This window comes from Manis pentadactyla, chromosome 2 (assembly GCF_030020395.1).
Source record: "Manis pentadactyla isolate mManPen7 chromosome 2, mManPen7.hap1, whole genome shotgun sequence".
Lineage (NCBI taxonomy): Eukaryota > Metazoa > Chordata > Mammalia > Pholidota > Manidae > Manis > Manis pentadactyla.
In genome coordinates this window covers 82,339,194-82,363,809 of record NC_080020.1, presented here as the reverse complement: position 1 = coordinate 82,363,809, position 24,616 = coordinate 82,339,194, and the positions used below count along the sequence as shown (strand labels likewise).

General features: G+C 43.0%; 1 protein-coding gene across 4 annotated transcripts in view; it reads left to right on the top strand.

Moving 5' to 3' along the window:
• The first annotated feature begins 4,587 nt into the window (after positions 1 to 4,587).
• PDE8B (phosphodiesterase 8B) overlaps positions 4,588 to 24,616 on the top strand; it is a 265,564-nt gene continuing 245,535 nt past the window's right edge. For 2 of the 4 annotated variants that reach the window (XM_036914124.2, XM_036914122.2), the window contains exon 1: positions 4,588 to 5,039. In XM_036914124.2, the coding sequence (XP_036770019.1) occupies positions 5,004 to 5,039 (36 nt within the window). In that variant the 5' untranslated portion in view covers positions 4,588 to 5,003. The remainder of the gene's footprint in view (positions 5,040 to 24,616) is intronic. The other 2 variants (XM_036914127.2, XM_036914126.2) reach the window with 1 other exon arrangement.

Sequence of the window (24,616 nt, the reverse complement as noted above, 5' to 3'; positions counted from 1 at the left end):
TTATTCTAATAGCCTGCTATTGCCCTACCAGCTACCATTCTTATTCCCCTTGAACTGATTCGCCACACAGCCGCCATAGTGCTCTTTTCAAAAATCAGATCATACCATGGTTCTTTTGTGCTTAAGACCATCACATGGCTTCCTTCCTGTTGCACTGGCCACACTAGCCTGTCTCTTCCTTGACCTCACCAAGTTTGTTCCTGCCTTGAGGATTTTGCATGTGCTATTCTCTCTCTCTGGGATCCCCTTCCTCTACATCTTTGCATTCCTAGCTCCCTGGGGGTAATCTGTATGTCAGTTCAAATATCATTTCCCAGAGGGCTCTTCCCTTTAGTTTGGGTCTTCCCAGACTTATAGTGGCCTCCCCTTAGGTCTCTTTCTATTGCAGTAATTTGCTTTATTATCTTCAGATCATGATAAAATGGTTCTTTGTTTCTTTTTTTTTTCTTGTTAATTGTCTGTCTCCTTTCCACTAGAAGGTACATATCACAACCGTATGGGTTCATGCTGTTTACCATCTACCTCAGCACCTAAAGTCACTCCTGGTATATAGTAGTTGCTCAAAGTATTGTTGAGTGTATGAATGAGCATATAATTGAACAAATTTGCCTTTGTTAGAAATGCCTTGACAGATAAATAGATGCTAGGTATGTGGGGTGTAGTGTAAGTATCAGTAAAGATGGAAAGGGCTCGCTCTCAATCATACTTAAAGGGATGCATGGCAGCTACTTGGCATCGTGGCCTCTCTTCAGATACAAATGCAAGGCTCTCAGCATTAATGCTTCTGATGGCCTGCTGATAAATAATAATGATGGATATCCTACTGATAATGCTGAACTTCCCAGTCCATATTTAATCCTTGCAAATTTGTAAATCCAGGCCACAAGGCAAATGCCCATCCATGTGACATCTGCAGGTTTACGCTGAACCTTCTAGTTCTCTTTTTTTTTAATCTTAAACCACCCTGAGGACAAGGATCCGAGCTGAAGACTGTCTGGTCTAGAACTCTGTAGGAGGCGTGTTTAGTTTCCTCAGACTACCTTTGGTTGATTCTGTCTGAGATTTTATTATGATTAGGAAAAATTGGTTCTAAGATCCTGAATCTACTTACAGTTTAGAGGGAGGGAGGCCACAGGTGATGGCAAGTAGCCCCTTAGAAGTCTGTTCCTCTGTGGCCAGGACAGTTAGGTACTGTTTGTGTAATCCTTTGGTTTGGGATAGGGATGGTGAAAATGGGATGGCACCAGGTAATATGGTTGGGAGAGTTACAGGGGAGTTTACTGCTTATATTACCAGTGACACTGATGATCTTGGAAGGCAAACCGTGGACTAAATATGTCCAGAAGTTATCAAACACTGGTAGCACTAGACTGTACCAGTTTCTCATACTGTGGCAATCATGCAAGCACCAGCCTTCAAAGTCCAGTCTTCAGAGAAGAATGACCAATGACATGTTCACAGGAACCTAAATAGTGCACCCATTTGTTGGCACCTCATCAGTGGACCCAAAGTCGTGGCATCAGTACTGCTGCTCTTCCAGCCCTGTGGGCTGGGGCTTCTATTTACCTTCTATGAGAAAGCAACTTTCTCCCTCTCCCATGTCTCTGCTTGTTGGGTTACAATCCTAGCACAGGCAGATTGTACTGCACGTCTGGGGCGGCCGGAAAGCCAAGAGCCAGCCAGAAGCTCCCCGATTCCCTTTCACATTCCAAGCAGCTGGGCCGGGCTGTAGGCAAAGCTGTGAAATTGCTGCCCATTTCTGCTTATCCCAGAAACGTCTACTCTTCCTAAGTACACAGTGTCTAAGATGCTCTTCAGAGAGAAGAGAGTGTTTGATACAGAGTCTTGTGAAGGTTTTAGAGGCACAAATAGAAATATTTACAGTTTTAAGCTTTATGATAGAGTAATGTTGAACCAATTAGGGAAAAAATACTTTGAGGAACTTTCAGGTCCTGTAAAATCTGGGTGAGGGAGATATGGGTATGAGCAGAGGATGGGCTGGACTTGAGCATCTCCGAATTAAGTCAGGCCGTGTTGGCTATTCACGGCTTGGTCTGGGGGGGGATAACAGGGACCCAAACAGGCTGTGTTTCACTCCTGGGAACAGGGATGCAAAGGGAGGGACCAGCCAGTGACACTCTAGTGGAAGTGGTGGCTGGTTGTTACGAAGAGCAGGAGAGGAGGGGAGGGAGAAAAGCCAGATTGGTGTAGTTTGAATTTATAGAGTTGTAAGTAGCATTAACCATTAGGAATCAGATTTGGTCGGCAGATGATGCTTTCTTGTTCAGAAACTTCCACTGTGAAACACTGATGAGACTCACAGAGATGTCCAGCAGGCAGTGGGAAGTGTAGGAGCAGGGCTTCACCCCGCTGCTTGAGTCCTCCCAAACTCTGCCCTCGGCTGGGCTGGGGACTCGTGGGGGGGGGGCGCGTTGGGCCCTTTCTTGGTTGCCTTTTCTTCTTTCCTTCTTTTCTTTGCTTCCTTTGTTCTTTCTTCCCCTTCACTTCAGTTCCCTTTCCTGCTTTTTGTCCTCTGCCTTCCCTTTCCTTCCCCTTCCTTCATTTCCTTTTTCTCCCTCCTTTTCTCCTTCTCTTCCTCTCTTTAAAAATCATACAGTGCTCCATAATACCCTTCAAGGTACATGGCAGGAAGTACACTGAGGTAAGAGCTGTGCTCAATTTTGCTGTATTATAGCAGGGATGGAGTAGGAATTTTTTAAATATTAGGCATCCACTGACACTTAAAAATCTAACAAATATGTGCAAACCCTCAGAACTCTGACTAATAGTTTTGAGACACCATCTATTTTTATGCAATTTTCTTGGGAACAATAGACAACCTGCGGGTTGCCACAGGCATGTACTGTGCACAGATAACCTCCTCGTACTTCTTGAGCGGCTCTTCTGGAAAATCCCCACACCTGCATGAGGGAATCATATGGCTTTTGTCTTTCTTTTATAAATGATTAGAAAAGGGATTCAAAAGCTTTGGTGACTTTAACCTCTCCTCATTGTCTCTATTATTGCTTTTCTCTTTCTTATTTTCCTTTTAATTTATTTACTTTTTCTTTCTGAAAACATTTGTACTTCTTTGCTTGGGTCAGTTTACCCTGAGTTTTTCAAAGCATCTTTTTCTTTTGCTTCAGACTTTCTTATACTTCTTCTGTTGCTTTGCCCCTGACCAAATCTCAACCTGAACTTGATTTTTCACCTTTTGATGTCTTACTGGTCTGCTTTTCCTTGCCTGCGTAGGGCCTGAGAAGGGTATGACTGTGATACGATGCTGGATTATACTGCTAATTTGACCTTAGTTTTCTAACCTTACTTTTTTCTGCCTCTTGCCTCACTTTTCCATCTGTGGATGAAGGGAGTGCATAACACATTGTCCTAAATTCGGTGGCTTAAAACAACACCAGTTTGTTATCACAGTTTCTGTGTTTCAGAAGTCTGAGCATGGCTTTACTGGGTCCTTTGTGTTAGCTGGGGCTGCAACCTCACCTCAAGGCTTGACTAGGGAAGAGTTTACTTTCAAGCTCGCTCAATTGTTGGTGGTACTTAGTTCCTTTTAGTTTGCTTCACTAAGGACCTCATTTTCTTACTGGCTCTTGACCAGAGGCACCCTCAGTTGCTTGGCTTGAGGGCATAATCTCCAAAGTGACACCCTATCACCTTTGCCATATTCTATGCATAGGAGGCTAGTCACAGGTTCCCCCTCGCCAAGGGGAGGGGATTCACAAAGGAATGAACACCAGAGGTGGGGATAGCAGGTGGTCATCTTAGAGTCTGTCCACACAGCAAGGAGAGCTTTTGAAGGAAAATAGTTTGAGCTCCTTAGAAAAAGACTAGTTAAGCCGCATCCACACTGCTCTCATGCCTTATTGTTGGTCTTTATAGGTATGGCTAGCACCAAGATGATAATGTTTCCCTTCTCTTTGCCTCTCTCCATGTACTGTGAACTAGGTTTTACTTCTAAAAATGACTTGTTACCCTTTCTGCCATTAGAAGTCTCATCAGCCTCTCTGGATTAGAAAACAGGAAAGGATTGCTGGTGTTGATCTTAGGTTTGGCTGGACTGACTGAGTCTAGTGGGCAGCTGAGAAAGAAAGGGTCATTGCAAGGGCTCTCTAGGTCTTTGTTAGAAATCCTTCCATCCTAAAGGAGCCAGGTATGGGCAGGTGTGATAATAACCACGGGCAAGATGCCAGACTCATTTACAACACAGGCATTTAATTAGTTGCAGTTTATTACTTTTTGAAAGTGTCTGAAATAGTAGTATCTGCGCAGACCTTTGATTCCAGCTCCCAAGACGGATTGGGAGGGGAAGAGGAAGGGGAGCAGTACCTCTGGCTTAACTCACGTTGGTAAACCTTCTGCACAAACAAGACTGAAGAATCCCCACCCCAACCACACACATAATAGGGTGCTATTTACATATTCATTTAAATACAAATGTTCTCCCTTACTTTGAGGAAGAACGATCTTTATTATATATAATACATTGAATATATAAATAATGACTATATAAATAATGACTAATATCTCTGACTTTAGAATCTCTTTAGAAATAGTGTGTACGAATTTGAGTTGAGGGAATGCAGGCAAATCTGAGCCTTCAGTGTTTTCTTGCAGGTAGAGGCGCAAGGCGAAGAGAGTGAAGAAGGCTGGGCAAGGTGAGGAGGAAGCTCGGTGTCCGAGTCCCTAGGGGCGCAGTGCCAGGGAGATCCAACTTCCCTCGAGGGGTGGGAGGGGCGCTGTGGGGAATGGAGCAGCTAGGGGGGCGCTAAGCGGGCTCAGCCCGGGCTCCGCACTCCGGGAGGGGCGCTAGGACCCAGGCACCCGCCGGCCTCGGGACGTGCCTGGGTAGTGAAGGCGCTAAGAGGCTCAGGCTCGCGGCCAGAGTCCCTCGGAGCAGCCAGACCCTTCACGTGGGCGCGAGACCCGGGTCGGGGCTGCGGCGCGGGGCACGGGCACCGCCGGGGGCCCTGCAGCCCTCCGCCGCCGGCATGGACCAGCAGCGCGGCCCGCCGAGCGCCTGCCAGGTGAGCCCGGCGCGAGGAGTCCGCGGGCGCACGGGTGCAGCTCCCGGCCGTCCCCCCGCCGCCGGCCCCCGGCCCCCGGCCGGGCATCTGGGCGCGGGGCGGGCGGGGCTGGTCGCACAGGTGCGCAGGCACCGGCCCCGGGCTGCCCCAACACCTCTTTCCAGACACTCTCACAGCTGGGAGAGGGTTTTTTTCTTTTCTTTTACCCCCTAGTCTCTGCGTGTCCGGGTGCCCAACTCCATGCTTCTTTCCCAAGAGGGCAGCACCTCGAGGGGCGGTGTAAGCGTACTGCTCATAATACCGAACAGTAACAATTGCCCACCACCGGCAGCCGTCCGCGTCTCTACGGCGCTGTGCGGCTGCAGCGGCGCTTTTCCTGGCGGTAGCCGGAGCTAGGGCTACGTCGGGCCGGCTCCACTGGCTCCTGTTGCGCCCTAGTTTCCCACGCCGTCTCTGCGCCGCCGCGGCCCTCCTGTTTTCCTCCTCGTGCTACCAGTGGCTGCGTAGCTGCCTTCCCGCCCGGGAGGCAAACCACCTTCGGCTCCAGCGCGGCACGGGGGTGGTGTCCAGGCGCAGGAAGCCCCAGGGTCCGCACTTAGGCGCCGGGGTCTCCGCGATCCTGAGCGACGCACTCCCGGGACAGCGCTTGCTGGGGGGCACAGACGGAGCGTGAGGTTTAAACCACCTGCCCCGAGTGGGAAAATGTAGGTGCAAAGAAGGGTCTCACGCCGCGGGGAGAAGGAAAGTGTGGGTGAGAAAGGTCCGCGTGCAGGGAGGGGCGTTTCATCCACCCGGGAAGCTGCGCAGGCAAGCTGCCACTTTGAACACGGTGGGGGGAAGGGGGCAGCTGCCGGACGTCAGAGTGTCACCTGAAGTGTTACTTTGTCACTAGGACCAAGTAGACGCTGTCCCTTGAACTGTTACAGTAGGGAAGTGAGGCTTGGCTAGGGGGTCTTCAACCTTCTACAGGCGCCTGCGTGCCCTCAAGACCTGCGGTGCCTATCAATTCTCCTTCAGCTCAGTCTGACACCAGTTTGCAGTCTCCAGGTTGCTAGTAGCCTCGGAGGAAGCACAGCCAATGATTGCCATGCGCCAGCTGCGAGTTGCTAGGGTTGCGAGACAACCTGCCAACCCGAGCGGGGGACATCCACTCCGCAACCTGTGCAGGCCACCAGGTCAGAGCACTGGGGGGCGTGCCTGCTCTGACAGTAACAGACGCGTGTGGGATCTGAAGTTAAACACGTAGTGCTAACCTGGAAGAGACTCTTCCCCTAAACCGTGTGTTGGGAGACAACAAAAGCATGCCCAGGGCTCGCAGGTGGGTGAGCAGCAGAGGATCCACCCTCTGGGATTCTATCATCTGCGGGCCGGCATTGCTAGTTCTGTTTCACTGCCCCTCTGACCTTAAATGAGCTATTTTAACTTTGTTCGGCTTTCCAAGACGCAAAAGCCGAAGAATGTTCACCAGCAGTGGAAAGAGCATGCATTGGGAAACCAGACCTTGGGTTCCAGCCCTAGCTGTACCTCGGCCCAGCTGTGGAACTGTGAGCAAGCCACACAGCTTGTCGCCTCCATTGCCACAAAAAGCTCAAAAAGAACCTTTAATTCTAGGATCCACTGTAGCAGTAATTTGCCAAGCTTAGATAGCCCACTAGTTCTTTGCAGTCTAGATTGTACTTGGTTCCACAGAGCTTCTGTGGACTGAAGTGATACTGTATCAGAACTGTGGGTGGAATTGAATTCATTCTAATCTGTTTATAGAACTACACAAATCTTTCAGGCTTAAGGTCTGTGGAAATAAGCCTGGCTGGTTTAGTTGATACTTAGAATGCACTGGGAAGAACCTCAAAAAGAAAGTCTTGTTTTAAATTAGACTGTGCTTACTGAAGAGGTCTTTTCTGTGCATATGAAACACCCTTGCATAACCAGTCTGTTACAGAAGTGAATAGGGGAGAAGCCCCAACCTGATCCCTCAATAGAAGAGGGCCAAGTGTGCTGCACATCTCATGGAGGTACTTCAGATTATAGCTGATAAACTATTTACCTGGGAGTGACTGTTATTAACTTCTCAGGAAAACAGTTGATCAGTTTGGTAATTAAATAATGAACTTGTCCTTAGAAGCTGCATTAAATACTGGAATGCCTAATATTACTAGAGTTTATTGGGGGCAAGCACTGCTTTAAAACACATTGCCTTTTTATTAATTTCAGGAAGGGAAATAAGCAGGATGATTTATTATATTTTCTTACTACATAATTTTTTAAAAGAGATTTTAAAAAGCCGAAGTAAATACAACAGAAACTATAGGAAATCTGTTTCTTCAGTTCTAGAGATGAATATCATCGTTACCATAATGGTGGGTATCAAACACTTACAATGTGCTAAGCATTGTTCTAAGCACTTTATGGACATAGTCTCATAAAATCTTATCAGCACCTTCTGAAGGAAGTATTACCCCTTTCGATTTTACAGGTAAGGGAGCGGAAGCTTGCAGTTTACTTATAATAATCCAAGCAATATGCAAGAGGGAGGAGGTAGGGAGACAAAAAGCACCTACTAAGTGTTAGGTACTTTAGTCACCTCCATGTATGGAGATTGATACATTTTTTTATGAGTGGTAATTTTCTTTATCTTCTTATCCTTTCTCGTTTTTATCAATATGACTTAGGTATCATTTCGTGTGAGCAAAGAGACTGGCCTCTTTCTTTTTAACTGTATGGATTTGAGTGCAGATGGATGAACCATAATTTATGTAGCCAATTCCCTGTGAGTGGGCATTTGTATTCTAAAATTTCACAATCATATAGTGCTAGCATAGTAGCTCTTCTGACTTATGTGTGTATTTCTGCATACCTGTTCAGATAGTGCTGGTGAATCAGTTGTAGGGGTGGAATTGCTGTGTAAAAAGAGCATGGTTACTATTTGACATGTACATTTTAATAGAGACTGCCAACTGGCTTTCACAAAAGGTAATGTGATTTCTGGCTTGGGGTCCAGTTCTTTTCTGCTAACATGTTTTTGGGCTTTTGTCAAGTCAGTGAATCTAAGTGGGTCTCAGGTGTATTATTTGTAAATTAGGGGGGTAGGACTTGTTGGTACCAAGGTTTTTTGGCAAATATATTCAATTAGAGGTTGAACAAATGTAATTGTTCATACCTAACCATTTTTTACCTATAAAAACAAATTTAATATGGTTTCACCTAATGGCATATGAACCCCTGAGTTATCTGGTTTTGGTGCCCTGGCTTTTCTGAGGTAGTTGTGTGTGTGAGGTAAGGCTAGGCTGTGCTGCAGTCACAGATTTAAGGTTTAGGCCTTAGTGGCTTAAAAAAAGTTTACTTCTTACTCACATTATGTGTCCAAAGCAGGTTAGTAGCATTCCTGACTCCACACTGGCACTCAGGGATCCTGTCTGACAGAAGTTCTGCCATCTTGTAACTGCATGATCTAGGACATGTAGTATCCATAGTCCCATGGCAGTGGAGGAGAGAGACTGTGGAAAATTAACACCTACTCTTGAATGCTTCAGCCCAAGAATGCAATTTTTTTTAAAATTTACACTTCTTTTGTTGCAACTAGGCACATGAACATCATCCCAATGCATGGAGACAGGGGAATATTGTTTTCCTGCATCCAGAAAGAGGAAATGTTGTGACAAATGCATAGCATGTGTATTAGTCTGCTAAGGCTTCCATTACAAAGTACTGGGTGGCTTAAACAACAGAAATTAATTTTCTCAGTTCTGAAGGCTAGAAACCCCAAATCAAGGTGTCAACAGGTTGGTTTCTTCTAAGGGCCTCTCTTCTTGGCTTGTAGAGGAGGAAAAATAACTTTCTTCTTTCCTTCTAGGCCTTCAGCTGAGGCCCCCCTGTAATAAAAGACAGACTAACAGCAGGGAAAAAAAGGCTTTAGTTATGTACGTCTACATACACTTGTCCAGGAGCCCTATAAAGATAAGTGACTCAAAAGGTGGCCAGATGATTGCAGTTCATGTACCATCCTGAGCTAAGGAAAAGGGATAGAGGTCTGGGACTTCAAAGGCAAGAAGGCAGTTCACCAGAATGTTTTAGAAGAGTAATTGTCTGGTAACAAAGTTTGCCCTGCCCTGTAGGTAGGTCTCTCGGGAGAAAAACTTCTCTCTGATAAATCTCTTCCTGGTACTGTCCCCTTTCTAATGTAAATTTTCTTGACTAAACTTATACTGTTTTCAGAGCTTCTCCTGTGTCTGCAGTTTCTTAAAAAATTATCAGCTCAAAATAATCCTTATGCTAAAGAGGCATATTTTGGGGGTGGAGCATTCTGCTACCCTTCACCGTCTTCTTCCTGCCTCTTCACATGGTCTGTGGGTCTGTGTCCTAATCTCTTCTTATTAAGGCACTGGTTAATTCTGGATTAGGACTCATCCTAATGACCTCATTAATGTTAATTACTTCTTTAAAGGCCCCTCTCCAAATATAGTTACATTTTGAGGCAATGGGGGCTAGGGCTTCAACCTATGAGTTTTGGTGTGACACAGTTCAGTCCGTAACACACTGTCTCCATCAGATGGCACACACTGAGCTGTAGTCACTGTTTTTATTTGAGAAGGCCAGTATGTTTCTGAAGCCACATTATGGAGTCATCTCCCTCTTCATATTGCATCCTCCCCTAACGACTAACAAAAGTATTATTTTTTTAATTTCCTGGATGTGATTTGAAGGGACCTAATGTTACTCCTGGAATCAAGTAACCATTTATTACTGGCATTGACTCTGATGTGAGACAGTGACTGGGTGAGAGATGGTGTGCATGGTGGTTAAGAGTGTGAATCCTGAAGCAGACTGCCTGGGTTCAAATCCCAGTGACACCACTTACCAGCAATATTTCCTCATCTGTAAAGTGGGAAGAGTAATGCTTACCTCACAGGGTTATTGTGTCAATTAAATGAGATAATATATGCAAAGTACTTGGCATATACCAAGGGGTCAAAAATGATGACTGTAAACTGTAATTATTTGCAACTTCAGAAGCTAACCAAAACTTTCAGACTCATGTACTGTGTCCCTGACTATGCCCCAGGGGCACAGACGACCCAGAAACTCTGCTACTTAAGCTGTCTGGGCCTCCATGACATGCCCAGGAGGCATGTGTGCCTCAGTTTGATGGTGATTGCATGGCCATTTTAAAACTCCTGCAGCTCACACACATTAAAGTCAGAGGTTTGCATTGAGATTTGAGAGCTGAGCAGGAACGTGAGAGACTGTCCCCTTAAAGTTATCCCCCTTTCAGTTGTGGCCACTGGCGTTGGCAGTTACAATAATACATAAAGACATTTCAGTTTTTCCGAGGTGTACCCTTCCCATTTTAATGGCCCTGGGATCAGGGTGTATTTTGTAGCCAGTGGTACCTGAAAGTTAGGCTGGAATGTTCTCCTGTTCACCTTCCTGGGACAACAACCAACTGCAAACTTACCTTCTTACAGCATCTTTTTCTTGGAAACATAAGAAGTTAAGAAAAGTGTGGGTTGCTCTACATCTGAGGTGGATTATCTTTCTTGATGACTGTGTGGCTCTAGATTCCTGGACCTGCCCCGGGACTGGGAAAGCTTGTGGCCTTGGGCCTTGGGCCTGGAGCAGCAGAGGCCACGAGGAAATAAGGCCGTGGCTTCTCCCAGTCCAAGCAGACCATACCCCTTCCCTCTAGCTACCACGTGTGTCCCCGCTGGGCAGAAGGAGGCCCAGCCCCGGTGTCACAGGTAGTTGCTGGCCTCCCTATGACACAGCAGATACTGTGCACACTGTACTTCCTGTCTCATTCCTACTATAAAGCTAAGTAAAGGTGGTGCTAGATTAAAGCCAAGCGGTCTTGTGACTTGATTACCTGTCTGAATCCGTGACCATGACAGCTGGTGGGGCAGCACCTTCGAAACTGCTGCTGGCCAGGCAGTGGTTGTAATGCACATGCCATTCCCTGTGGAGGCACCTCCTCGCTTTCAGCTCCTGCTGTTTGCAGCCCTTCAGCTGTGCTAGGTGCATTGTTCGTAATGCCTGTGTTGAGTGTAATTGATGATTGAGATGACTTCAAAAAGGTTACACTGTGATTTGGCACTGAAGCAAAGTTATTGTTTACACAGTTACACAAAGAGTCAAGGAAATAGAGCATGGGGCATGAATTTGATATCGATAAAGCAAATATTTGTCATTGGAGGAATGATGCAATTTCAGTTTTGTTTTGTGTTTTGTTTGTAAAGTAGCAGCTAAGTACTTTTAATAAAGAAAAGCTACACACAAGTATATAAAGCTAGATATATGTTTTCTTAAGAATGAGCTATGTGCAAAAGGATTGCATATCCAATGCCAAGTGACTAAATGGAAGGCAGGAGAAATTGGCTAATCCCTCTCTATAAATGAAAAAATCCAAAGCTGTGAGAGGCTAGTTGGACCACTTCTTGTATCTTACAGGACTGTCATTAGGCCATTATGTCATAGTTTACTGAGTAGCCTTTTTTTCTTAATGGCACATAAAGTGATAGTGTTTTATATAATTACTGGTGTTTTAGATTTTTATGAAATGTGGCAAAAGTGGCAAAGAGGGGACTGGAACCTAGGTCTCCTGTCTACTTCCCCTGCCTGCACCAGGGTACACATCCCCAACACAAGTGTTGTCTGACCCCAGCTTCCAGATGGGTGACATAGGTCACTTGCATAACCTAGAGAGTACATGCCTCCTTAGGAGTGAGAGCCTAGGGTGCAAAATTCAAGCAGGCCCTAAAAAGGCAGGATCAGCATCTGAGAGTGGGTGCCTCCTTAGATTTTATGGCCTGGCTGCCTTGCTTGCCTTACCCTAGTCCAGGCCCTGGTTTTGAGTTTTGAATGAGTTTTGAAGTTTCTTCTAGGTGACTAAGAAAATGAAACTGAGATATAAATGGATGAAAAAGCAGCCATCTAACACACATAGCCAGCCATTGTCCTCCATTGTAAATATGATTCCTCCTGAGTAAGATTCATGGAGAATATTATCAAGGAGGTGGTTGGGAGCACTGCGAAGAAGGAGCCCTAACACATGCACTGACATTTACTTCTTTACCCCCATATATATGTACAGTTAGCCATGGCTGATGGAGTAACAGGAAAACAAATGATTTCTCTACATTTTAGGATCTGTTTCTAGTTCCATTTAATATTTTTCAAAAGAAAATTCAAGACCAGCTTTGCTATGGAATGGAATATAAAGAGGAAAATTAAATTCCTCAGGTAGCTTTCATCAAATCCCCTCTGTTTTGAAAACTGCACAAAAGAGCCTCTTTAGTAACCTAAGAGTGCTTTAGAAGGTTGAAGAGTTCTAGATCCCATCCTCATGGGATTATATTAGTGAGATTGAGATGAATAATGTTGCCAAAGTGTTTACTATAAGCATCTTTGTCAAACAGCACATTGAACAGCATTTCTGCCTGAAGAGCATCATTGTGCAGTGCACATTTTCATGTCTCAAAGAGGAAGAACTCATTTTTATACCAGAATATCATTTGCAGAGGGACAGTGGCCACTGAAGTATTTTCACCATCTTTCTTTTATTGAGCAAGCTTTTCTGTTTAAGAATTTTATAATGTGGCATGCCCCAGAGTTCTCTATGTGCTGTTACTCATATTCTTTGAATAAGTTATGTTGGAAAGGCCACTGCTTACCCACTGATCTCTGCAAGAGCAGAAACAATCCCGTGGCTGCAGGGATTGTGCAAGAGGAAAATAAGCAGGAAGGTGGGAGAAGACAATGGGAAGAGGAGAATGGAAAGCTACTTGGAGGGAAGGCAGAGCACCGTGTGTCCCAACCCTTTTGCATCACAGCAGACAGAGGGTAATGGCAGTGTTGTCTGGGGCACTGCAGTCAATGGTGAGGCTCTGTGCCTACTCCAGGCCCTGCATGGGTGGCCTGAGGGCTGAGAGAATCAATATCTTGCCATGCTGTGCCAGTTCGGTCAGCACATTGGTGGGGAAGCCCAGGTGGAAAGTGTAGCCCTCAGGAGGAAGGAGGAGGGACCACAGCCTTATCCACTCTGCCTGCCTCAAACACCCAGATGGCCTCTTGCCTTGGCCTGTGGGTAGCTGGCCTTCCTGCTCCTTCCCTACGCCCTGCCTTTAGGGCCATATGCTCTGTCTGCAGGACTTTTCTCTATCTCTGTACTGGATGACCTGGAGGTCAGTGAGAGCTCTGAGCAGCAGCGGTGAGTGAAGGCGGCTGAGGATGGTCACTTCTTCCATCTGACTTCTTGTCTGTAGAAGGAACAGGCTCCCATTGTTCATGCAACAATTACTGAACATCTAGCATGTGTTGGACAAAGTCTCTCTCCTCTTGAAGCTTACCTTGTGGTGTGGGGAGATGGTAACAAATCAGAGAAAGAAAGTCAGGTAGTGGTACATGCTCAGGAGAAAGCACCAGGGAGAAGATAGGGAAGCAGGTGGTATGGCTGGGGAGAATGAACAGGGGAGGCCGGTGGGAGCTGAGGTCAGGGAGGTCACAGACAGCCAGGCTGCTGAGGGCCTTGTCATCTGCTGTCAAGGCTGAGCCAGGTGGAGGTGGCGGAATCTGTCTTAAGCTGTGGGAGGATCAACCCAGTTGCTGCACTGGACATAGCCTGAGGGCAGCCGGGTGAAACAGGGTCACCACTTTGAGGCGCCACAGTAACCCAGGCCAGAAATGACTGTGCTTTAGACCAACACGATAGCGGTGAAGATGGTGAAGGACGGTCACATTCTGAATCAGTTTCTAAGTGGAACTACTAGGATTTGCAGGCAGATGAGACATGGAGTGAGAAAAACTCTAAGCTGACATTAGACTGTCTCTGTGGCCCCTTGCAGCACTAACATGGTGTCAGTTTTTGTCATCAGTCTGTTGGACCAGGCTTGCCACTTAGCCCCTGTCCTTTCATATTCTCATAAACTCCTCTTCGTGAACTGACTGTGGTGACCTGGGTTGATATCAGGATCTGGCTGGGTCCTTGAATCCCATTGTGCCCTTTGGTTTCCTTGGAAGAGGAAACCTTCAGGGGAAGTACAAGGCCAGACCTTGACTGCAGTGGCCTCAGCAAGCCATGGACCAAAGGAAGGCCCACCTCCCCCAGAGCCTTTCCTCACAGGCGACCTTTGAGTGGCTCTAAGAAACTTCAAAGAGAGAAGTAGATGATAATTTGTTAGCTAATAAATATTGCTGTAGATAGCTGAACCATTATCAATGGGAAGATGGGGACCAATGGAATCATTGGTTTCAGAAATTTATCTGATAAATGGGATGTTAGAGAGAAACAGAGAGAGAAGCCTACAATCCATGGTTTTGGTGCCGGTGCCAAGTGAGGCTCTACCAAAAGCCAAGAAAAAGCAGTTCCTTCACTAATATCTGATCTGATACACACACACACACATGGAAAAAAAATCAATGTAATTCACCACTTTCACAGTAAAGGAATAAACATACCATAATCTCAGTGGATGTAGGAAAAGCATCTGGCAAATTCACTACCTATTCATGATAAGAACTCTCAATAAATCAGTTATGAAAAGGAACTTTTCAACCTGATAAACAGCATCTATAAAAAACCTACAGCAAGCATCATACTTAAAAGTAAAAGATTTAATGTTTTCCCCTAAGATCAGACACAAGGCACAAATGTACATTATCATTGGAAGCCCTAGCAACTAATATAAAGCAAGAAAAACAAATAAAAGATGCACAGATTGGAAAAGAAGAAGTAGAATTTTATTATTCACAGACAACATAATCGTGCACATAGAAAATCCTAAGGACTACAAAAACAGCTACAAGAACAAATAAATGAATTTGGCAAATCTGTTTATCTCTGGATTTGCCTATTTTTGGATATTTCATGTAAATAGGACCACAGTGTGTGACCTTTGTTTTTGGCTTCTTCCACTTAGTATAATGTTTTCAAGTTCCATTCATGTTGTAGCACAAATCAGTACCTCATTTTATTTATGGTTCAGTAATGTTCAGTTGTATAGATACACCACCTTTTATTTATCCACTTGTCTGCTGATGAACATTTGGGTTGTTTCCATCTTTTGGCTATTGTGAATTGTGCTTATGAACATTCGTGTAAGAGTTTTTGAACATCTGTTGTCAGTTCTTTTGGTTACAGACCTAGGAGTAGAATTGCTGAATCATATGGTAACTCTGTATTTAACTTCTTGAGGAACCGCCAAACTGTTTTTTTTAGTAGCTTCACCATTTTACATTCTCACCAGGAGCAATGTGTAAGGGTTCCAGTTTCTCCACATCATTGCTAACACTTGCTATTTTCCATTTTTGTCATAAGTTATAGCTATCCTAGTGGTGTGAGAAGACATCTCATTATGATTTTTGAATTCCATCTCCCTAATATGCTTCTTGGCCACTTGTATGTCTTCCTTGGAGAAATAACTGTTCAAATTCTTTCACACTTTTTCAGTTGCATTGTTTGTCTTTTTATAGTTGAGTTGTAAGAGTTCTTTACATATTCTGGATGGTCAATGCTTATTAGGTATGTGATTTTCAAGCATTTTTTTCCCATTCAGTGGGTTTTCTTTTCATTTGCTTGATAGTGTCCTTTGACGTCTAAAAGCTTTTGTGCTCAAGTCCAATTCGCCTATTTTTCTCTTCTTTGTGCTTTTGGTGTAATATTTAATAAACCATTGACAAATCCAAGGTCATGAAGATTTACCCGTATTTTTTTTCTGAGAATTCTATAATTTTAGCTTTTAAATTTAGGTTTTTGACTGATTTTTATTTTTCATATACAGTGTGAGGGAAGAGTCCAATTTCATTCTTTTGCACACTGATTGACTTTTTAATGTGAAAAAACTACTTTGCATTCCTGAGATAAACACCTCGTAGTCATGATGTATTATATTTTAAAATACATTGCTAGATTTGATTTTCTGAATTTTGTTAAGGATTTTTGCATCTGTGTTCAGGGATGTGTTTAGCTGCAGTTTCCTTTTTTATAATGTCTTTTTTTTGTGAAGGGGCTTTAGTATCTGGGTAATTCTGGCCTTATAACATGAGTTGCGAAGGGTTTCCTACTGGTGAATTTTATGAAAATTTTTATGTACGGTTGATATTACTTCTTCCTAATGAGTTTGATAGAGTTAACCAGAAAATGTTTCTGGGACTAGAGTTTTCTTTTGTGAGCAGGTTTTAAAACAAATTCAATTTTCTAGTAGATATAGGGAAATTTTGATTTTGAAGTATTTTTTCTTGAGTGAATTTTGGTACTTTGGGCATTTCTAGGAATATGTCCATTTTATGTAAGTTGTTAATTTATTGACATAATTTGTTTGCAATATTCCCTTCTTGTCCTTTAATACCTATAGGGTCCTGAAGTCAATAATTGGTGTCTTCTGTCTTTTTTTATAGGTCAGTCTTCTAGTGGTTTGTCAATTTTGGATTCCACTTTTAAGTGGAATCTTAGTCATTGGGTTTAACTGTCTGTTCTGGTAAAAGCTTTTAAAGCTATAAATTTCCCTTTTAGTATCACTTTAACTGCATACACAATGTTTGACAAAATTCCTTAAACACAATAAAATCTAAACACACAAAAATGTAACATTCAAAATGTCTAGCATACAATAAAAATTCCTATGTATTCCAAGAAGCAGGAAAATATGATCAACAATCAAAAGAAAGATCAGTAAATGGAAATAGAAAAAAGAGAAATACTGGAATTAGTAGATAAGAACATTAGAAGAGCTATTACAACTATTTTCCAAGTGTTGAAAGGAAAGAAGCATGGTGAGGAGAGAAATGGAAGGTTGAAAAATAAATCAAAGGGAACCTCCATAAAACCAGCTTTGGAATCATTGAGTTTGTCTCCTGCTTATTATTTCTGCTGTTATATTTATTATGTCCTTCTTTTTTCTTAGTTTGGACTTAATTTTCTCTTCCTTTATCTAGACTTTGATTTATTTTTAGACCTTCCATTTGCTTCTTTCCTTTCAACACTTGGAAAATAGTTGTAATAGCTCTTCTAATGTTCTTATCCACTAATTCCAGTATTTCTCTTTTTTCTACTTCCATTTACTGATCTTTCTTTTGATTGTTGATCATATTTTCCTGCTTCTTGGCATACATAGGAATTTTTATTGTATGCTAGACATTTTGAATGTTACATTTTTGTGTGTTTAGATTTTATTGTGTTTAAAGAATCTTGGATTTTGCTTTGACTGACAATTAGGTTAATTTTGGCTCTGTATGATCTTTTCAATCTTGTTTTTAGATAGGTCTGGAGTAATCTTTATTTAATTATTCTTTAACCTTATTGTTAAGGTGTGACACACTGGGCTATCCATTAAATGCCCTTCATGATCAACGAAGATCTTCTGCTCTGGCTTTTGAGAACTTGGATGGCTCCTAGTTCTTTGTGAGCTATGTGAGCTGTTCAGCTTAGAGCTTTCCAGTCACTCTCTTCCTCATCTGTGGAATCACCATACTCACATGTGTCTTAGTATTTAGTAAACTTTCAAGTGCCCCTCAATGTTCCTTGCATATATAGCTTACTATTTCTGAAACTCTGCCCCATAAATTCCAGCCACATATGCCTGTCCAAACTTTAATTGTTGTTCCTCAAGTCAGCAGAACTACTGGACTCTGCCTGGGACCCCTGCTCCAAGACGTGGAATGTGCCTCCAGGATGAAAGCTGAGGTAATAGTATATACCTCATCTGTTTCTTTTTTCTTAGGGAAGACAGTCCTGAGCTACCTATTGTCCAATGTCTGAAAATAGTTGTTGCATATATTTTGTCTGGTTTTCTAGCTGTTAACGGAAGGTAGGTAAATTTGGCCCTTTTCTTCATCATGGCCAGAAACAGTCTATCCTGTAAATATATATTCAGGGTCCTACACAGAAGGTTGCCATCTTAAAATGCTGTTCTTTTTTAGGATATACTATGATATGCTTTACATTCTTTTTTCTTCATTTGCCTTCCATAATTTAAAAAATATTAACTATGGGTATTGCAAAGAAATTTGGAGGAACTGAACTGCATTATGTTTACTGCAGAATTATCTGTATTCACACAGTGATCCCTAAGCCTTATTCTCTTTCCCATACAACCACTCCAGATAGGATGCATGTGATTTTTTGATACAGAATTTAGTCTCTGAAATGGCTCTCGAGCCTTTCCCAGGGGACCTTCAGAGTGCCCTCGCGGCTGAAGTTCTCTGAATGGCCATTCAAGGCTTGCTCCCTGTGTTTCCTGAGAATGGAGATGGGGCATCTCTAACTCATAATTACACATGTTTTATACTCACTTGTACATACAGGAGTAAGAAAAATATTACAAGTACAATTAATGTGGGAATTTCTGCAATCTGAATTATAGGAGGCTATGAATTTCTTACGGAATTTCTTTCTGTGGCTTAGTGCTTAAAATGTCTTACAAATATATGGACTTTGTGGTCAGGCTCCATCTCTCACAAAAGAGTGTTAAGAAAAGGAAAATCTTAAATCTCGCTTGATTTCTTAATTTATCAAGAGGTGACTCTTATGCCACATTTCTCCTAACATGTCATTTTCATTTCTAAAGTTTAGGGAGTTTTTTCTTTTAAAGTTGGTATTTATGTTAGTGATTTTTAAAACACCCCCCCCACCCTCATTAAGGAGGATCTGAACCTTATCTTTTAGATCTCAGTGAGACGTGCAGTGCATATAGTCTTACCATATATTTTTTAAAAGGGGCTATATAGGATTTTTATAACCTGTCAAAGTTGGATGACTCCTTGCCCAGGAGAAAGTAAGTAATTTCTTAGCCTTGCTATATGGGAGTTCAGGTTAATGGTAAACAGAAAGGAAGGAGATGTTGAAAGATTCCATATACAAAGGGTAACAGAAGAGAAGCATTGAGAGATATATAATACATACAGAGATTTTATACAAAATTAAAACATGTAGAGTACAAGACTGTTACATAGTAAGCCTCCTTCCAAGTGGCAGCTGTTACTATCCAACCAGGGTTCTGAAAATAATTTTATCTGCTTTATGTACTTATACTGAGTTGAATTCACACTGTCTTCCTCCTCCCATTCTCTAGGCCACTACTTCCTAGAACTCTGTATTTCCTAAAAGTTAGTGAACTTCTGTCATCCTAGACTTGAACACTCTATATTAAGAAAAAAACCCTCTAGTACTATATTGGAAATGTATACAGTTTTGCTTGTGTGTATTTAAACATTCAGTTTACTTCTACAAGTAGTAAACCCACCCCCACTCCTATGTTTCAGGAAGGGTAAAGACTATTGAAAACCTGTCCTTAGAAGTCCCTGCTTTGGAGGGACAGCCTGGACACCCACAACCTTACAATTGTTACAATTGCCAGAGGAGAGCGCTTTATGACATTCCTTAGTGTAGTAAAACTTCCAGGTCTAAGCACAAGTTATATTATGGTTCAGAAAATAAAACATCACAGGTGGGGAAGTGGGGTTGTCACTGTTTTATTTTTGAATATCTTTATATATGGCAGTGGTGACCTGGGATCAGTAGTATGAACATCACTTGGGAACTAGCTAGAAATACAAATTATCAGGCCCTGCAATCTGTATTTTAAGCAATTCTGATATATGCTGAAGTTTGACAGCTGCTGGTGTAGAGGACACTGGAGAGTCTCTTCTATCTGACTTAATTTATTATAAACCACATCATATGAGGTATGAAGAAGTAATCAGTCATGCCTCCAGCTACTGTTGCCTTGGAAATGTTTAATGGAGTAACACAGGAAGTGCCACGCGGCTGAGCAAATGTCAGACTCGGAGAAGGAAGAGACTTTCTGTCAGAAGCTTTCTAGAACAACTCCTTCCACATCCCCAGCGCCAAGAGGAGAGGATTAAGACATCGGAATCACAGAAGGTGCTAACACAAGGCCCCTGGGCTGAGCTGTAGCCTTGAGGCACCATGAGTTGGTTAAGAAAGAAAATCACGAAGTTCAAAAGCTGTTCTTGAGACAGAAGTTTCAAAGGCTGAATTTAGCAATCTGGACACGAAGCAAAAAACGCCTATCCCTGTTTGGATCATACTACAGGGAAGCCCAAGGAAGTCTTGGCAATGAGATTGTTCTCTCAGCCTCACTGGGAAAGGGGGGCGCACAACTGTTAGTGTTCAGGACCTGGAGGCGCACATGTCCATCTATACTCTTCTAAAGGTCCATGATTCTTTCAACAGATACTGAACCCAGGCTGTCTCTGGTTTTAAGTACTAGAGATCCAGCAGTGAACATAAAAGAGGATCTTGGCCTCGTGTTGCTCACACACCAGATATGTTCTGGGGTTAGTGAACTATCAGTGCTGGTGCTGGGCTGATACTTTCTGGTTTTAAACAAGATTAATTTTTTTCTGGGAGTGGTGCCCATCTTTATACACCATTGTCCTAGACATCTAGGATGGAAATTTTGGAATCAGTTTCCATATCACTGACCCCTGACCCCTCATCTAGTCAGCACCTAATTCACGGGATTCATTCTCAGTAAAGTATCTGGAATTCCCCTCCTTTTCCATTCTTAAACATTCCATCAACTCAATGTTCTGGAATTAGTTTGAGCTTCCATAACAAATATCATAGTCCAGGTAATTTAAACAAGAGAAATTAATTTTCTCACAGTCTGAAGCCTCGAAGTCCACAGCCGGCAGGGCTGGTGTCTGACGAGCCTCTTTCCTTGGCCTGCAGGTGGCACCTTCTTGCTGTGTCCCTACATGGCCTTTTCTTGGAGTGTGTGCAGAGACTGGAGTAGGGAAAGGGAGGGAGAGAGAGAATGGACTCTGGTGTCTCTCCCTCTTTTTATAAGTACACCAATCCTACTGGATGAGGGCCTCACCCTTATGACCTCATTTAACCTCAGTTACCTCCTTAAGGGCCCACTCTCCAAATACAGTCACATAGTAGGTCAGAGATTCAACATGTAACTTTTGTGGGGGAACAGTTCAGTCCATAACAGTCCTTATTCCATTCCTGGATTATTACAGTTCCTTACAGTCTCATTCTGGACTCCTTTGCCAGTCCTTGAATGTGCAACCTCATCTCAGTAAAATAGCACTTCTAAGCTACAGTTTTATTGAAAAGCTGACACATTACCCACAACTAGAATTTTACCAACCTCCTTAGTCTGGCATTTGGTTCCCTCGCCATAGCCTACCTTGTCAGCCAAAATAATGCTATTCCTTAGCCCTTATCCCATACATTTTGAATAATCTACTTAACTGTTTTTCAAGCATTCAGTCTGTGCTCCCACCTCTAGGCCTTTGCTCATATTATTCTCTCTGGAATATCCCCTTTTTCACTTATTCAAATACTGCCCTTTCTGCAAGTGCCACGCTCCATCTCCTCTGATCTTCTGAATCACTTCCACCCACAGTGATCTTTCTCTCTGGGCTTGGATTATCTTTTCAAAGCAAGTGTTAACACACTTCTCTGTGTGTATATCTATGTTCCCTACGGAATTGTCTGAGAGTGAGTCTGAGGATTTTACTTCTCTGGGTCCCTCACAGTGCCTGCTGGGCACTCAAATGATATTTTCATGCCATGGATGAGTGGATGGATAGATAAAAAAAGAATGGTATTCCTTGGTAAGGTTTTCTGAGAATCTTAAATGTCATTTTTTCTGAGAAAACATCCATAGCCCTACCCCCATCCCTATGACATCAATGTATCTAAAACCCCTACATAACCTTTACCACCACCAGGGAATCTGTTCATTTCTCCTTCCAACCCACCATAATATTCTAAACTCATAGATACAAGAGACTGTTCCTGTCTTACTCCCAGTGTCTAGTTAGTGTCTGATGCATGGTGGCCACTCAGTGAAATTCGCTGAATGAATGGATGACTTTGGCATCGCACAGTGTAACAAAATCTTCAGGAGTGAATGGTGTGCCTGGCGAAGTATGCAGGCAGGCAAAGGAAGACCTCCTTAGAAACTGGGATCTTTTATTACCCATGAGGCATTTAGGAAATGTCACACTAATTTAGAAAGAAATGTACTTTGCTTTGTATACTGTATATTGTATATCTTAAGCCAAATGGACATGAATTGATAATTTGTACCCTAACTTAGAATACCCAGAAACTCAAAGTACTATGAGTATTTGTGAACTCATGCAGTCTGCCACTTTTAAAAAGCCTACATTTAATCATTTGGCAAACACAAGTTTCTTTTGCAAGACAATGAGTGTTTTTTAAATCTAGATCTTTCACATGGTGAGTGCCCTAAGGGTTGTAGAACCTACAGCGACTTCCACTATGTATAGAAGTTTCAGGGTTTCCCATCTTCTGTCTCTTTATTTCCTTTCCAATTTCACCATCCCTACTTCAGGAAACACTGTCTAGTTATCTCAGCTGCTCCTGGTCTTCCAGATCCACAAGGTTGGTTCAGCCTCGGTGCCTTTGTTCATGCTATCCCCCTACCTGGACAGTCCTCCTGGTGAGGTACAGCTGACATGCCCCCTTCCCCCATTGTCATAACCACTATAAAGAACTGACAGTGTCACTCATTTTTGCTCTTATACTTTGGCGCTCATGTATTAAGCCCTGTCATTCCTTGTTAGTCTCATCTCCCTGATTGCTTTATAAGCTCCTTTGGAGGCGGACTATACCTTGTGTTTTATTTGCATATCCTTTTATGCCTGATACTCCTGTGAAATACATTTACAGGATTTTTGGAAATGAATGTTCTCTCAGAGCCTATTTGGGTCTAAGAGAATCCTGAAGGTAAGTGGCAGGGACATCCTGGAGCCCCTCTCCAGGACTGATCCAGTCCCTCCCTGAGGTGTTCTTGTCCATAGAAGGACAGATCACTTTTGTGTTACTGGATCCGGGGCCCAGTGCTCAGGGGCTTCCATGTTTAATGATGTTGACCTAAGGAAGTCAGATGTTGGCTGAATCTCTTCCTACATTTTCTCTGTTTGCATATTCTACAACTAGCAAGGGAAGATGCTCCAATGGGCCAAAGTCTCTGCTTTGATTTGTGGCACAAGGTCCAAGAAGTGATGCACCTATAGTTAAACATGCAGTTTATTTTTATTTTCTTAAAGAACTGTATATATAAACCCACTTAGTAGAAATGTTTTCCCATGAGAGTGGCTTCCTGTGTCTTTATCTCTCACTTTATTTTTGCCTCTGTTCCTAAGTGTCTCCATGTGTCTGATTCTGTATTTCCTTTGTAAATGTGTGTGCATTGTATTTCTTTGTCTGTTTCCATCTATCTTTGATTCTCTCCCTTCTTTAATTTTTTCCATCTGCCACCTTCCATCTGAAGGAAAAAAATCAGTGGAAGTCCATAAAAGAAAATGTATTTAGCTAAAAATATTTTGAGGAGATATTAGGAAACATTATGCATATTTGTTTACATTGTTTTTATATTTACTGAAACAGTTTTTCACTAAAAGAAATCTGTTGAGCTCCAATTTCTTATCCATATTACTTTGTGCATGCATTTTTGATAGATGTAATCAATCTACATATACTATGTTTTTTTAAGCCTAACATTATGTCATTTATACACATTTAAATAGTGGTGTCCTAACATGTTAGTATAATTTGTTTGACTACTCTTAAGTATTTGATGTTTGGCTTACTCCAGTTTCATTATTGTAAATAGTGTTGCTACAAACATCTTTGCATAAATCATTATTTTACTCTATTGACTTTTTTTGATGTATATTATCAAAAGGAGGATTATCATGTCAAGGCATTCACTAACTTTAAAAATGAAAAACATAGGCAGGTGGAGCCAAGATGGTGGCGTGAGTAGAGCAGCGGAAATCTCCTCCAAAACAACATATATCTATGAAAATATAACAAAGACAACGCTTCCTAGAATAAAGACCAGAGCACACAGGCAACATCCAGACCACATCCACACCTGCGAGAACCCAGTGCCTCGTAAAGGGGGTAAGATACAAGCCCTGGCCCGGCGGGACCCGAGCACCCCTCCCCCCAGCTCCCGGCGGGAGAAGAATAGGCAGAGCTGGAGGGAGACGGAGCCCAGGACTGTTGACCACCCAGCCCCAGCCATCCGGACCAGAGTGCAGACACAGTGCATGCGCAGGGCCCTGGATACTAGGGAAATAGGGCAGCAAGAACGGTGAGAGGGTACCGGAGGCCGGGTGCCGGAGGACATAAGAAAAGCGAGCGGCCATTTTTTTTTTCTTTTTCTGTTTTGTTTTGGCGAGCGCTTTTTGGAAGTCTTAAAGGGATAGGGACCCCAATACTAGGGAAACAGGGCAGCAAGACTGGTGAGCAGATGCCTGAGGCTGGTGCCGGAGATTAAAGAAAAACAAGCGGCCATTTTTTATTTATTTATTTTTTAATTTAAAAAAATTTTTTTTTTTTTTTTTTTTGTGGTCGTTGTTTTGTTTTGGTGGGTGATTTTTGGAAGTCTTAAAGGGGCAGGGCGGGACACTTAATCCAGAGGTAGGGAATCCGGGGATCTCTGGGCACCCTAATCCCCTGGGCTGCAGGGAGCACGGAGGCCCCTTACTGAGATAAATAGCCTCCAGGCCGCTCCCCCTCCAATGTGACTCCACCACTTTGGAGCAGCTGCCGAGCCAGGCCACGCCCACAGCAA